General features: G+C 49.8%; 1 protein-coding gene across 1 annotated transcript in view; it reads right to left on the bottom strand.

Moving 5' to 3' along the window:
- The window catches only part of SBNO2 (strawberry notch homolog 2), a 69,021-nt gene extending 54,998 nt beyond the window's left edge, over nucleotides 1–14,023 (bottom strand). The window contains exons 1-2 of the mRNA XM_056867659.1: nucleotides 13,916–14,023; nucleotides 12,133–12,218 (exon numbers count right to left, since the gene is read on the bottom strand). Coding sequence (XP_056723637.1) covers nucleotides 12,133–12,218; nucleotides 13,916–14,023 — 194 coding nt within the window. The remainder of the gene's footprint in view (nucleotides 1–12,132; nucleotides 12,219–13,915) is intronic.
- Nucleotides 14,024–15,342: the final 1,319 nt, after the last annotated feature.

The raw sequence follows: 15,342 nt of genomic DNA, 5'->3' as shown, positions 1-15,342 counted from the left end.
GTTCCACAGCACCTAATAGAACAGGCCTGCTCCTCTGATCCTGGAGAGAATAGGGATGCACCATGACTAGTATCCATTTTTACTAGCAACTATGGATAGCCCTCTCCTCCATGAACACAAGAACACAAGAAAGGCCCTGCTAGATCAGACCCAGGCCCATCAAGTCCAGCAGCCTGTTCACACAGCGGCCAACCAGGTGCCTCTAAGAAGCCCACAAACAAGACGACTGCAGCAGCACTATCCTGCCCGCGTTTCACAGCACCTAATATAATAGGCCTGCTCCTCTGATCCTAGAGAGAATAGGCATGCATCGTGACTAGTATTCATTTTGACTAGTAGCCATGGATAGCCCTCTCCTCCATGAACATGTCCACTCCCCTCTTCAAGCCTTCCGAGTTGGCAGTCATCAACACATCCTGGGGCAGGGAGTTCCACAATTTAACTTCCCACCAACCCTCCGGCCGTTCCCTTGTCCCTCTCCCCTTGCCACTGCTTACTTCCAGTATCTATGCCTGGGAGAAAATAGCCTGAAGCTATTGAGTGCAGCAGGGTAAAATGCCATTCACACTTTGTGTTGCACAAATCAGAGCCCGACCCACTTGGCTTTAAATGCAAATTAACCAGATAAGAGGACAAGGAATGTGGCTACCCCTTTCATGTCTCCCTGGATATCCAGACTAAGGGGTGGGTAGGAGGGAAAAGTTTACAACTGCCAAGTGCCAGGAAGAAGGAGGAGGAGTTGGTTTTTATTCCCTGCTTTTCTGGCTGTTACCGCACTAGGTATTCCCAGCGATGTATTAAGAGTTTGAAAATGTTATAAAAAATACTGTTCGCACTTTCTATGTATTCCCATTGATGTATTAAGAGTTTGAAAACGTTATAAAAATACTTTTTGCACTTTGTTTGGCCCCTTTAGCTGTGAAGACGTCTTCCAACCATTTATAAGCCGTGGTATCCAAAAACCCTTTTAACGCGATGTTTTTTATAACAGTTTCAAACTCTTAATACATCGGTGGGAATACATAGAAAGTGCGAACAGCATTTTTTATAACATTTTCAAACTCTTAATACCTCGCCGGGAATACCTAGTGCGGTAACAGCCTCTCTTCCGTAAGGAGTTTCAAAGCGGCTTACAATCTCCTTCCTTTCCTCTCGCCACAACAGACACCTTGTGAGGTAGGGAATTGAACCCAGTTCTCCAGATTAGAGTCCACCGCTCTTAACCGCTACACTATGCTGGCTCTCGAGCAAGCGGCAGGAAAATGCCCAGCCCACGAGTGTCTTCCTTACTGTCCGATGGGTGAAACAAAATATCGGGGGGTGGGGTAGGTTTCCCTGTGATCCCGAACCGCCGAGATAAGCAAAGGAGACCAGGCTGAGAGCCGGGTGGCCCTCTCCCTCTTTCTAGTCCCTGCCTAGTAACTCTTTTATCCTTCCAGTGACTGATGGGGCAGAAATATTTTAACGGTGCGTGCATGCGCATCGGATCGTGCACACCAGGTAACCAGGGCACAAAGACCAGCTCCACTTGCCTTGCGCCCAGGGTGCAAACAGCCATGGGAGGAGGGGCGGCCATCAGAAGCCACTGCCCCTCGCCCCCCGCCCCCAGAGGGTTGCGAGGTTGCCTCTGCAGCCCGATCCTCACAAGGGCATTTTCCTGAACGAGAGGTCTGTCAGACGCCTCCGGCTGTCAGCAGCCTCGTGCAGAAGGACCCGGGGTAAACAGCTTGTGCTCTTAGCAGGAAGGGGTGGAGCTGTCGTATACGCAGGCCTGCTCTCTCTCCTGCACCTGGGACTGCAAAGAGGCGGACATCCCCCCCCCCCCCCCCCGCTCAAGGAACCAGCTTTGCCACTTTTGGTTTTACTATCAAAGCCACGGGGACCTCCCAGCATCGCTCCTGCAATCTGCTCTGTCATCCTTCCAGTAAAGCAGCCATGTGGACACACGACCAGTGTGCTGGGCTGGGCCGAGCTCCCCTCTCGGTTCCCGGCATCCCAGAGGGGGCTCCAAAAACTCACATGGCACCCACTACCCACGGGAGAGCTGGAAAGCACATAGCTGAAGCTGCCAGCCAGGCACGTTCACTAGGAGAGGTTGCGCTACCGGCTTTGAGTGTAACGAACTTGAGCAGCTGTCTATCACCACCCAAGAGCTCGGAGCTGTGTACTTCACTCCCCCTTCCTCTATTTCAGCTTCGTGGCACCAACAACCCTGTGAGGGAGGTTATGCTGAGTGTGACCGGCCCAAATGGGGGGGGGGGGCTGACGCAGATCCTAGCCTGACATAGAATCATAGAATTGGAAGGGACCATCAGGGTCATCTAGTCCAACCCCATACACAATGCAGGAAATTCACAACTACCTCCCCCCCCATACCCCCAGTGACCCATACTCCATGCCCAGAAGATTGCCAAGGTGCCCTCCCTCTCATGATCTAAGGTCTTGCTGACCTAAGGGTGTCGAATTCACATGAACACATGAAACTGCCTTGTACTGTACGGTCCATCCAAGTCAGTATTGTCTACTCAGACCGGCAGCGGCTCTCCAGGGTCTCAGGCAGAGGTCTTTCACATCACCTACTTGCCTGGCCTCTTTAACGGGAGATGCCAGGGAGTGAACCTGGGACCTTCTGCATGCCAAGCAGAGGCTCTACCACGGAGCCACGGCCCCTCTCCATGAATCTCCAGGGTCTCAGGCAGAGGTCTTTCCCATCACCTACTTGCCTAGTCCCTTTAACTGGAGATGCCGGGGATTGAACCAGGGACCTTCTGCGTGCCAAGCAGATGCTCTGCAAACTGACCCACGGCCCTTCCCCAATTGTTAGAGGGCTGGATATGATATAAATGTCACTTGATTGGGCTGGGTCATGCCTCGCCAGCCCAGATCGAGAGTGGGGGGAGGGTAGCTGCATCGGATGGCTCGTGGGCCAGATAAGAGCTCCCAAGGGGCCGGATCCGGACCGCAGGCCTTACATTTGACACCCCTGTGCTAATCTGTATACTACGCTCGCTCTAAGGAGATGATCTAAGTCCGGGTTTGCCAACCAGGTAAAATCAAAACAATGTTTAAAACCCCATGAACCTCCTGCTTTTCGGTCAAACTGAAGCAAAACGGATCCGCATGGCAATAAACTCTTTTGATGAGGCGCCGAAGGACGCAAAGGAAGTCAAGGGGGGGGGGAGAGAACATAGCCATCCACAAAACAGAACCTTCGTGCCCCGGGGCAGTCTACCTGGGAGAGGGAAAACAAAGGGAGTGTCGCTGCCAGTACACACAGCCAAGGGGTTTCCTGGAAGCATCTGCCTAAATGCAGAGTTCAAGGCCTAGGTGGATCGTCGGTTTGATTTGGCCGAGCTCTTCTGGTGCTAACTTGCAATTTGAGAAAAGATATGTCCCCAAAGGTTCTGGCCTCTCTCCCCCTTTCTATTTTCTCTTCTTGATTCCAGGCAGTGCTTAATCCAGCCTACCTGGAAATCATCCCCTCGGGAGCACAGGTTGAGGGAGAAAGGAAGGGGAGGTAGGGAAGCCAGGTTGCTCAACACCCCCCCGCCCATACCAGCACAACCTGGGAAGCAGAAACCGGCACATACCAAAGTGCTATTTGCCAAATCAGGCCCATTGGTCCATCTGCCTCAGTTAGGGCTGCCAACCTCCAACTGATCTCCAGGCGATAGAGATCAGTTTTCCTGGAGAAAAATGGGCGCTTTGGCAATTGGACTCTATGGCACTGGAGTAGGGTTGCCGACCTCCAGGTACTAGCTGGAGATCACCTGCTATTGCAACTGATCTCGAGCAGACAGAGATCAGTTCCCCTGGAGAAAATGGCCACTTTGGCAATTGGGCTCTATGGCATTGAAGTCCCTCCCCCTCCCCAGACCTCGCCCTCCTCAGGCTCCACCCCAAAAATCTCCAGGTATTTCTCAATATTCACACAAAGCATAGTTAAATTGTGGAACTTCACACAATGCATAGTTAAACTGTGGAACTCCCTGCCCCAGGATGTGGTAATGGCTACCAACTTGGAAGGCTTGAAGAGGGGAGTGGACATGTTCATGGAGGAGAGGGCTATCCATAGCTACTAGTAAAAACGGATACTAGTCATGACGCATACCTATTCTCTCTAGGATCAGAGGAGCAGGCCTATTATATTAGGTGCTGTGAAACATGGGCAGGATAGTGCTGCTGCAGTCGTCTTGTTTGTGGGCTTCTTCGAGGCACCTGGTTGGCCGCTGTGTGAACAGGCTGCTGGACTTGATGGGCCTGGGTCTGATCCAGCAGGGCCTTTCTTATGTTCTTATGTTCAACCCAGTGCTGACAACCCTACCTATGAGGTCCCTTGCTCCCATAAAATTCAAAATTTTAAATTCCCTACCTCATCTCACTTCCCACATCTCCCCCCTCCTACCTTGTAGACCTCTCTATGCACGTGTTCTGTATATCATGCTTAGGGTTGCCACCCTCCAGGTGGTTACTAAAGCAAAGACAGCCCTGATGGCTGAACACGACAGGTTAGTGATTATAAAAACTGTATTCCGTGTATATATATTCCGGAAATATTCACAATAAACTACATTCTACAATGAACCTACATCTCCAAGCGTGGTTATGAACAAGTAATTGCATAAATCATTCCAGGTTGATAACTAGAAATGATTTGTACAGTCCTAATGTATGTCACTAGAAAAGACAGTCATGCTAGGAAAAGTTGAGGGCAGCAGGAAAAAGAGGAAGACCCAACAAGAGATGGACTGACTCAATAAAAGAAGCCACAGCCCTCAATTTGCAAGACCTGAGCAAGGCTGTCAAAGATAGGACGTTTTGGAGGACTTTGATTCATAGGGTCGCCATGAGTCGGAAGCGACTTGATGGCACTTAACACACACACACAATGTATGATACAATTGTCCATTCTCCCATTGGAGCAACATCGGTCGCAATACTATGCTGACAGAAACCGGATTGGTTTCCCCACAACAGACACCCTGCGAGGCAGGTGGGGCTGAGAGAGCTCAGAGAGAGCAGTGACTTGCCCAAGGCCACCCAGCTGGCTTCATGTGGAGTGGGGAAACCAACCCGGTTCACCAGATTAGCGTCCGCCGCTCGTGCGGAGGAGTGGGGAATCAAACCCGGTTCTCCAGATTAAAGCCCGCCGCTCCAAGCCACCGCTCTTAACCACTACACCACGCCGGCTCTCCAGGACGACTCCCGGCCCTAGCTGGAGTTCCCAGAAGCCAGAACCGCAGAGCAGTTGGCTCCGTCTCCCCGAGCGACCGCGGTGCACAACTGACACGCCAGCGGTGCTGCTTCTGTTTTCCGTTTCCAGCAATACCGCTGAGCGGCTCTGGACAAAGAAGAGGGTTTCTCTGCACGGCTGAACGGTTAACAGCAGGATTCAGGATTATCTAACACGAGCGCACACGCGCTACAGTCGCTCGCAAACGGCTGCTGCTGGGTTTCAGCGAGCCTCGGGGAGAACGGGCCGTGATCGATAAGCCCCGTCTACGATTCCACGAGCAGCAAGAGAGAACTTCGGTTAACACCTCCCCAGAGGGCTCAGAAAGTGGAATTTACGGGAATCCTCTCGAAAGAGAAAGAAAAGAGCACACCCTCTTCCAAGCAGGGGCAGTGGCAGCTGTCCAACAGCTGGGCGGGCAGCTGAGCACGCCGCTCCCAACTCCTGTTGAACGGGCAGGGGAGAGTGCCAACGGGCACGACGTGTGTGCCGCGCCTCCCCTTGCGCGAGGGCGGAGTGCCCGAGGGTGCCCTGAGAAAACGGGCTCCGGCAACTGGAAAGCTGGGACGGGCAGGAGTGAATCTCCGTCGGAAGCGGGAGGTCTGAGCGGCGCAGCACCTAAACCGGTTATTCCTCTGCACAGAATGTCACTAGGTCGGGACGGGCCATGCCTTGCCAGCCCAGATCGGGACTGGGGGTAGTGGCTGCCTCAGCTGGGTCATGGGCTGGATAAAGAGCTCTCAAGGGGCCAGGCCCTGGGCCGTATGTTTAACCCCCCTGCTCTAGAGACAAGAGAGTCGGCTAAGGCTTCAATAGCAGTGGGGACAGAACTTCCCTCATTTACTCAGAGGTAACTCAACGATTATAGGAACTGTAAAGGTTAATTGACATTGTTGGAATACACAGTCATGGTTAAAAGTACTTGAAGGGCTGTCATATAGAGGATGGTGCCGAGTTGTTTTCTGTTGCCCCAGAAGGTAGGACCAGAACCAATGGGTTGAAATTAAATCCAAAAAGTTTCCGTCTAGACATTAGGAAGAATTTTCTAACAGTTAGAGCGGTTCTTCAGTGGAACAGGCTTCCTCGGGAGGTGGTGAGCTCTCCTTCCCTGGAGGTTTTGAAGCAGAGGCTAGATGTCCATCTGTCAGCAATGCTGGTTCTATGACCTTAGGCAGATGATGAGAGTTGGCAATTTTCTGGGCATGGAGTGGGGGTCACTGGGGGTGTGGGGAGGGAAGTAGTTGTGAATTTCCTGCATTGTGCAGGGGGTTGGACTCGATGACCCTGGTGGTCCCTTCCAATTCTATTATTCTATAAAATGACCAATATGGTAAATAATGACAAGAACTATGAGCAATTTTATGAAAAATGGACGTTATTTTATCAGGATGTCAAGGTTTAACAATAAAAACAAATGGCCCGAACGTAGAAGCTAACTGACTACAGTGAATATCGGGTTACAAAATTTCAATTAACTTTACATTTGGAAGATCGTCTTGATTCTGACTGTGTAACCTTAACATCTGCATGACAAGGTAATTAGTTTTATATTGTTTTTATTTGCAATGGTAAATTTCTTTCTTCAAGCTGGAAGGCCATTTTGGTTGTATAACTGTACTGAATAAGTATGGCAATGTAATCTGTTTGACTTTTTCTGTTTTTTATTATTATTTGTAATGTTGAATTCATTCCCGCCACCTTTTCCCTCTGTATTCCCCTTTCTATGAAAAAATAAATAATAATAATAATAAAAGGAAAAGATTAATTTACTATTAATACTTCTATCTTATATTGCTGTGTGTGTGTGTGTTTGGAGGGGTAATTTCGCAGGCATGCAGCCGCATGGCTCTCTTGGATCGATCGTAATTCCGAACGCGGCTCTCCACAGGTTTAAACCCAGGTTCGAGTCTGGGGGGGGGAGGGGGTGACAGGGCTGGGGGTTTCGACCCCGAAACTCCCTGGGCGATCTTGTACTAATCTCTTTTCTCTTAGCCTAACCTAACCGCAAGGGTTGTTGTTAGGATGCAAGGGGAGAAGAGAAGAACTATTGTCTGTTGGCCCTGGACTCCGGCAGGAAACAGATGGACACACATAGACAGGGATGCAGGTGGATAGACACAAAGATCAAACTCGAGGAATGCCACAACTCAAGTCCTGGGAGGCAGGGCGATTTCTTTTCAGAAGTGGATTTTTCACATGCCTGGAGAAGTGGGAAAGCCTTTCCTTTTCCCGTTTCATGCAGACTGGCTTGATGTCCTGAGGCATCTATTGTATTTACAGTGGAATTTTGGTTTTTGGTGTTTGCTACAGTTGTGTTTTACATTGCCTAAAGGCCTCTAGAGGTGTCAAACAGACGGCCCGCGGGCCAAATCCGCCCCCTTGACAGCTCTTATCCGGCCTGTGAGTCAGTCAAGGCAGCTACTCCCCCCAGTCCCGATCTAGGCTGGGAAGGCACAGCCCGGCCAAGTGACATTTATGTCCTATCTGGTCCTCGTAACAAATGAGTTCAACACCCCTGCTCTAGAGAATTGGGAATCAACTCTTAACCACAATTTGCGGGGGGATGACAGAAAGAAAGGAAGCAATCCTAAGCACACTTTTTCGGGAGTAACCCCCATTTAACCTGGGGTACGCTTCTGAGTAGACCTGCTCAGGATCGATCCCTACCTTATCTTTTGTTTTGAGGCTTTCCATTCTGCTTTTCTCTCAAATTACTGGCCCACGCTACCTCGCCTGAGGTCACCCAGGCAAAGGTGGGATTTGAACTCGGCTCAAAACTCTGCGCCTCACAGGTCTCTCTACACCTCTGTGGTACAGGTGCATCGGTTCACTTGCTGTTTAACGAGGGAACAAATCCCATCAGGCCGGCGATTACCAGCACCCCACCTTAATTCGGGAAGGGTGACTTATTGCCGTCAGCTGCGGTTTCTCAACACCGCTATACCCAGAACTGCTGGCGGCTTGCCTCTCCCCCAGATGCTCCGGAGAAAGGGGACACGCAGAAGATCTACGCTGACCCAGCCTGCATTATGCTCGCACGGTGTTTTATGAAGCCCATTAGCAAGATCTAGGCTATCACAAGATCTTCCGTGCCCTAAATCTGTTCGAAAGTTGACAGGAAGTCAAACAGGGCAGGAAGGGCGGGGGAATCATAATTACAAAAATGTACTCCTTACCTGGCAAGCTTTGTAATTTTTTTAAAGGAGGAGGAGAAGGAGAAGAATTGGTTTTTATATGCCGACTTTCTCTACCACTTAAGGAAGAATCAAACCGGCTTACAATCACCTTTCCCTCTCCACAACACCCTGTGAGGTAGGTGGGGCTGAGAGAGCTGTGACTAGCCCAAGGTCACCCAGCTGGCTTCATGTGGAGGAGTGGGGAAACCAACCCTGTTCACCAGATTAGCCTCCGCCGCTCATGTGGCAGAGTGGGGAATCAAACCCGGTTCTCCAGATCAGAATCCGCCACTCCAAACCACCGCTCTTAACCACTACACCACGCTGGCTGAATGCAGAAATACAATTAAGATACCCGTTTATCCTGCTGGAACGAACCAGTTTCTTCCCTGATACCAGGAACTCCCAAGCAGGCCACCTGTTCAAACTGCCCCTACATGTGGAGGTTCTACTGTGTTCTCCTTCCTAGAATCATCTTCCACCAAATTTCCAGCCCCCTTTTCAAAATGCCTCTCAACCAGCTTGTGCCAGTTCATCTACTGTCAGGTAAAGATTACCTGCTTTAATTGAAACAAAAATCTTTACAGGCATCTTTTCCCATTTTTACACGGCTAAGAAGAACCCTTTTTTGGCTAGGCCACACGAGAGCTCTCTACCCGGCTCCCAATGCCAACAAAAGGCAGATACTCCACCCACTGAACCATTTCTTAAACCACTGGTTCCCAACCGGGGGTCCGTGGACCCCCAGGGGTCCGCGAGAACTAAATTAAGGTCCGCGAAACAAAGTTATAAATCCATAATAAATTAATATTTTCAATTAAAAGTTCTCTATTATAAAATATATATATTCAAATATTATTCTAAGTTTAATGTTTAACTAACAGTTATGATTAAAGTTTATTTTCAAATTCTTGGAGTTTTTATTTTGAACCTTGGGGTCCCTGCACCGAACAAAAAAGTCCTAGTGGTCCCTGGTCAAAAAAAGGTTGGGAACCACTGTCTTAAACCAACAACTTCAATAGCATCTTGTATCCAACCAGATAGGTGGGTCTCCTTTTTTAGTAATCTCTATAGTGACGAGATACCACCTCCTCCACCCTTTGAATTAGGAAATTTACCAGCCTGGCCCCCAGTAACTTCAAGGGAGATCGAATCCCTGATCAGTCAGCTAAGGGGAGCCAAAGCCCCCGGTCCTGATGGGATCCCTCCAGAATTTCTAAAAGAAAATGTTAAGTGGTGGGCCTCTTATTTGGCACCCATGTTCACTTTTATAGACCAGACTGGGCTTATACCTAAATCATGTGATACTGCTATTGGTACCCTTTTACAAAAAAGGAGGAAAAGAGTGACCCTGCAAACTACCGGCCAATAAGTTTGCTTATATGCGAAACATCTCCTGGACAAACTGACCCTATGGATGGAACAAGAGAACATCCTAGGTGAGGAGAGGGATTTAGACCAGGTAGATCCACGATAAACCACTGTTTAGTTTTACAGCATTTGATTGAAAAGTACTCATCCAGAGCCGCCATCTCATTATACGCAGCCTTCGTAGATCTTAAGTCCGCATTTGATACTGTCTCCAGACCCAAATTATGGGGGAAATTGCTGATTTCTACCATCGACAAAAGACTTCTTTTTCTTATCTGGACACTGCATAATCATACTTGTCTAAGGGTCAGATGTAGCAGATTGGGACACTTCACTGACCGAATTAGAACCTACAGAGGGGTTAGGCAAGGCTGCATATTAGCACCTATGCTATTTGCCTTCTACATTAACGATATGGCATGTCATCTTCAAACACTAGATTGCCACACACTCCCTAAAATCACAGAAAGGCAAAGGAACCATCTCTTAGCAGGAAACTGTCTGCCCAAAAAAGCGATCCACAATTTACGATGGTCAATCAGGTTCACTTCTATCATTCTATTAATCTTTACAGACGGTCCTATGCAGTTAAGCTACTATCAATAACTGCTCATTATGGTGGTGGTGGGGAAGAACAAGAGAAGAACGATAAATCGCAAACAAGATGGGCTTTGCTCAAAGCAACTGGGGCGTAATTGTAGGGCAGAATGGTCAGGCTAGATAGGGGGAGCAGGTATCCTCCTCCCAATAATTCCCCCCTGAATCCCACCACCACCACCACCGCCAATCACGCTATGAGACCAGAAATCAACCTGGTTGGGGCGAGGGGAGAGAATCAACGAACACTTTGAGAAGAGTTGGTTTTTTTTAGTACTCCCGCTTTTCTCTACCTTTAAGGAGTCTCAAACCGGCTTACAACTGCCTTCCCCCTACCACCACCACCAGAGACCCCTTGTGAGGTAGGTGGGGCTGAGAGAGTTCGGAGAGAACTGTGATTGGCCCAAGGTCACACAGCAGGCTTCATGTGGAGGAGCATGGAATCCAACCCGGCTCTCCAGATTAGAGTCCGCCACTCTTAACCACTATACCAAGCTGGCTCTTGGAGGGGGAGCACGTTAAATCAACAAGATTTTAATGTTTTATATTCTCGTTGTTCTGTTCAAACCCCTGGGGTCAACCACAGGGGGCCTCAGTCACAGCCTAACCTACCTCACCGGTTCTTGGAGAGCCGTTTTACTTATTCATTTCAAAAATGCAGATGCCGCCTTTGCAGAGACCTGCTCGAGGTGGATTACAGCTAAGACATTAATAAAGAGAGGCCTTTCCCCAGTCATCTACACTTTCCCCCCCAGCAAGCTTGGAGCTCATTTTACCGACCTCGGAAGGATGGAAGGCTGAGTCGACCTTGAGCCAGCTACCTGAAACCGACTTCCGCCGGGATCGAACTCGGGTCATGAGCAGAGCTTTTGACCGCAGGACTGCAATTTACCACTCTGCGCCACGGGCCCCTAAAACAATAATGTGTGTTACGTGCCGTCAAGTCGCTTCTGACTCATGGCGACCCTATGAATCAATGTCCTCCAGAACGTCCTATCTTTGACAAGCCTTGCTCAGGTCTTGCAAATTGAGGGCTGTGGCTTCCTTTATAGAGTCGATCCATCTCTTGTTGGGTCTTCCTCTTTTCCTGCTGCCTTCCACAGTTGTAGGGAGTGGGGGCATTTGGATCCGGAAGATACAGATTCAAGTCCCTACTCTGCCCCATAGCTTACTAGACCAGTCACCCCCTCAGCCTGGCCCACCTCACAGGGGCAGGGGAGAACTGGACGCATGGTGTAGTGGTTAAGAGGAGTGGTTTGGAGCGTTGGACTCTAATCTGGAGAACCGGGTTCGATTCCCACACCTCCACATGAGTGGCGGACTCTAATCAGGAGAACTGGCTTTGACTCCCCGCTCCTCCACATGAGCAGCGGAGGCTAATCTGGTGAACTAGATTTGTTTCCCCACTCCACAAGAAGGCTGCTGGGTGACCTTGGGCTAGTCACAGCTCTCTTAGAGCTCTCTCAGCCCCACCTACCTCACAAGGTGTCGGTTGAGGGGAAGGGAAGGAGATTGTAAGCCAGTTTGATTCTCCCTTAAGTGGTAGAGACAGTCGGCATATAAAAACCAACTCTTCTACTTCTACGGCCCCCAGCTTCTTGGAGAGGAAGGGTGGGATAAAAATGTGGTAGATGGGAGGATGGACAGAGGGTTAAGAATGACCCCAGAACACCGAACCGACCTTCTAGGAGAAAAGGCAAGTGGAAAAAAGCAAAAACGACCAAATATATAGGCATAAATCCAAAGAGAACTTACTGGTTGTCGCTCAGATAAGATGGAGCGGAGTACGGAGCAGACAAATAAGGGACTGGATTCCACCAACTGGTAGGTAGCGCAGAATTCTGGAAGGACAAGAAGGCAGGTTGAAAACCACGACCCGACCCTTCAGTGCGGACAGAAAAGCCCAATAAAGGCAATCATCACCCTGCCTAGACCCTTTATGTACCACAAAGGTGGGCTATGATGCCAGAGACCCCCCTGGTTCAAATCCCACCTCGGACATAACCCTGAGGCTCCACGGCTCTCAAACTGGCCCCATACCACCAGCCTACTTCGCAGGGCTCTTGAATGGATTAGAAGAAATGCCCTTTTGAACATTCAGAGACACATTATAAATGCACAGAAAAACCATTAATACCTTAGAATTCTGTCATCATAGAATATAATCATAGAAAAATAGAGTTGGAAGGGACCACCAGGGTCATCTAGTCCAACCCCCTGCACAATGCAGGAAATTCAACACTACCTCCCCCCACACACTCCCAGTGACCCCTACTCCATGCCCAGAAGATGGCCAAAACAAACAAACAAACAAAACCCTTCCAGGATCCTTGGCCAATCTGGCCTGGAGGAAAATTGCTTCCTAACCCCAAAGTGGTGATTGGCATTACCCTGGGCATGTAAGAAAGGGCCACGAGAGCCAAACACTGCAAGGTAGGGCCCTCTACATTGTACACGGCAAGTCTGAAAAAGCACGGCTACCATTGGCAAGCTGTACTTCCAAACCCTTTTGCCTGCCTGCCGGATAAATGGGCAGAATTTCAAACCCGATCACCCCTCCTCCGTGTCAATCAAATAGCTGCAGTTGGCACCTTCCCGGGCTCTGTTTTTCATTCATTCTGAGAAAGGGGGTTGAGGGCCGGCCTCCTCGCTCGCTCGGCCGACCTCCGGTTGCGTAACCCAGACTCTGCACCAGTCCTACGTGCAGGGGGAAAGCACGGGACTGAAGGAAAAGGCGCCCTGACAAAGCCCGCATGAGGCTAGAAGCCATGGCTCGCCCTCCCCTCCATGAACACATCCACTCCGACTCTTAAAGCCTTCCAAGTTGGCGGCCATTGCCACATCCTGAGGCAGGGAGTTCCACAATTTAACTATGCGTGACACAGACTTCCATCTCTACGAAAACTGACTGGTAGCTTTGAAGAGAGACCAATGCACAGAGGTGAGGCCTCTCAACAGTTGTTAGTCATGATAGCTAAATGGAACCTCCATGTACAGGGGCAGGGGAAGCACAGGAAGATAAGAACGTAAGAAAGGCCCTGCTGGATCAGACCCAGACCCATCAAGTCCAGCAGTCTGTTCACACAGGGGCCAACCAGGGGCCTCTAGGAAGCCCACAAACAAGCCAGCTGCAGCAGCATTGTCCTGCCTGCGTTCCACAGCACCTAATGTAATAGGCCTGCTCCTCTGATAACTGGAGAGAATAGGTATGCATCATGACTAGTAGCCATTTTCACTAGTAGCTATGAATACCCCTCTCCTCCATGAACAAGTCCACTCCCCTTTTAAAGCCTTCCAAGTTGGCAGACATCGCCAAATCCTGGGGGAGTTTTTTTTATTAGTAACTGTACAAAAGCGGATGCACCATTGGCCTGATCCAGCAGGGCTTGTCCGATGAGCTAACCACAGCTATGGGCAGTCTAGGGCTTCCGTGTGGCAACCCCTCTCTATGGTAAAAGATGCTCCTTTCCCCCATGCGTCGCTGCAGGAGGGAGAGCCTGCCCTTCCCCGTGCTTCCCCATCCCTGAGAGGCACTCACCTCTATGGCAGGCATGCCGGCCTGGGACTGAAAGGCCGTTACCCCGTACAACGTGCTGCCCGGCTGCTGGTGTGCGTGTGGCGAGTGGTAGCTCTTCCCCCCGTCCATAGCGAGGAGCATCGAGGGCATCAGGCTTCGGGTTGCTTCATGGGGGAAGCAGAGGTTGACGAGAGATCACGGAAACGGTGGGGGGCAGCGGAGGACGGGGGGGGCAGGTTTTTATCTGTGTGCTTTACTCTGAAACATGCCCTGTGGAGACATAATATTTTTGGCACCACATCAGTTATATATTTGGTAATAACTCTTATTATTGGGGGGGGGAGAGAAAAAGGAGGAGGAGGAGGAGAAAAAGAAAAAAGACAAAAGACAAAGATGACGAAGAAGACAAAGACAGACGAGGAAGACAATGTAGAAGACATAGACGACGAAGACGATGTAGAAGACGACGAAGAGCTGGTTTTTATATGCTGACTTTCTCTACCACTTAAGGGAGACTCAAACCGGCTTACAATCACCTTCCCTTCCCCTCCCCACAACAGACCCCCGTGAGGTAGGTGGGGCTGAGAGAGCTCCAAGAGAGCTGTGACTAGCCCAAGGTCACCCAGCTGGCTTCATGTGGAGGAGCGAGGAATCAAACCCGGTTCACCAGATTAGCCTCCGCCGCTCATGTGGAGGAGTAGGGAATCAAACCCAGTTCTCCAGATCAGAGTCCGCCGCTCCAAACCACCGCTGTTAACCACTACACCACGCTGGCTCTCTAGTGATTGATCGTTTTTTAATTGGCATAAATTGTACGTTCTTTCTAAGTTTCTATGCTGTTTTACCTGTTGTGAGCCGCCCTGAGTCTGGCTTCGGCCAGGAGAAGGGCGGGATACAAGACTAAAGGTAAAATAAAAATAAATAAAACAACCCTGCAAGCATGCGCAAAACCGCCCTGAGGTCAACCAGCCTCTTTCAGCAGCTGAGCCTGGGGAACCGGGCCTGGGGGTTCAGTTCCCACCCCAACCCTGTTGGCGCCCAGGAAAACACCCCAGAACCTGCTCCAAAGGTAGGGGGAAAGACCGCTTCTCTTCAAGCGGGGTACCTTTACAAAATATATCAATAATAATCCCCTAGTCAAACACTCCCAGCAGGTAGATCACGATGGGTAGCCGTGTCAGCCTGTCAATAGCAGTAGAAAAGAGCAAGGGTCCAGTAGCACCTTAAAGGCTAACAACATTTATGGCAGGGTGTGAGCTTTTGTGAGCCACAGCTCACTTCTTCAGATACTGCTAGAATGTGAGTCCATCTATCCTTAAGGAGAGAAGAGTGAATTAGAAACACAACGGCAATGTAAATGTCAAAAGCAAGTAAATGACATTAGCAGGCATGATTGGATCAGGTGTGATATGCAGAGGGGCAGTAGGCGTGGAGAAATTAGCATTGGT

The sequence above is a fragment of the Euleptes europaea genome, chromosome 2 (genome assembly GCF_029931775.1).
Source record: "Euleptes europaea isolate rEulEur1 chromosome 2, rEulEur1.hap1, whole genome shotgun sequence".
Taxonomy (NCBI): Eukaryota; Metazoa; Chordata; class Lepidosauria; order Squamata; family Sphaerodactylidae; genus Euleptes; species Euleptes europaea.
This window is presented reverse-complemented; position numbering and strand designations above follow the sequence as displayed.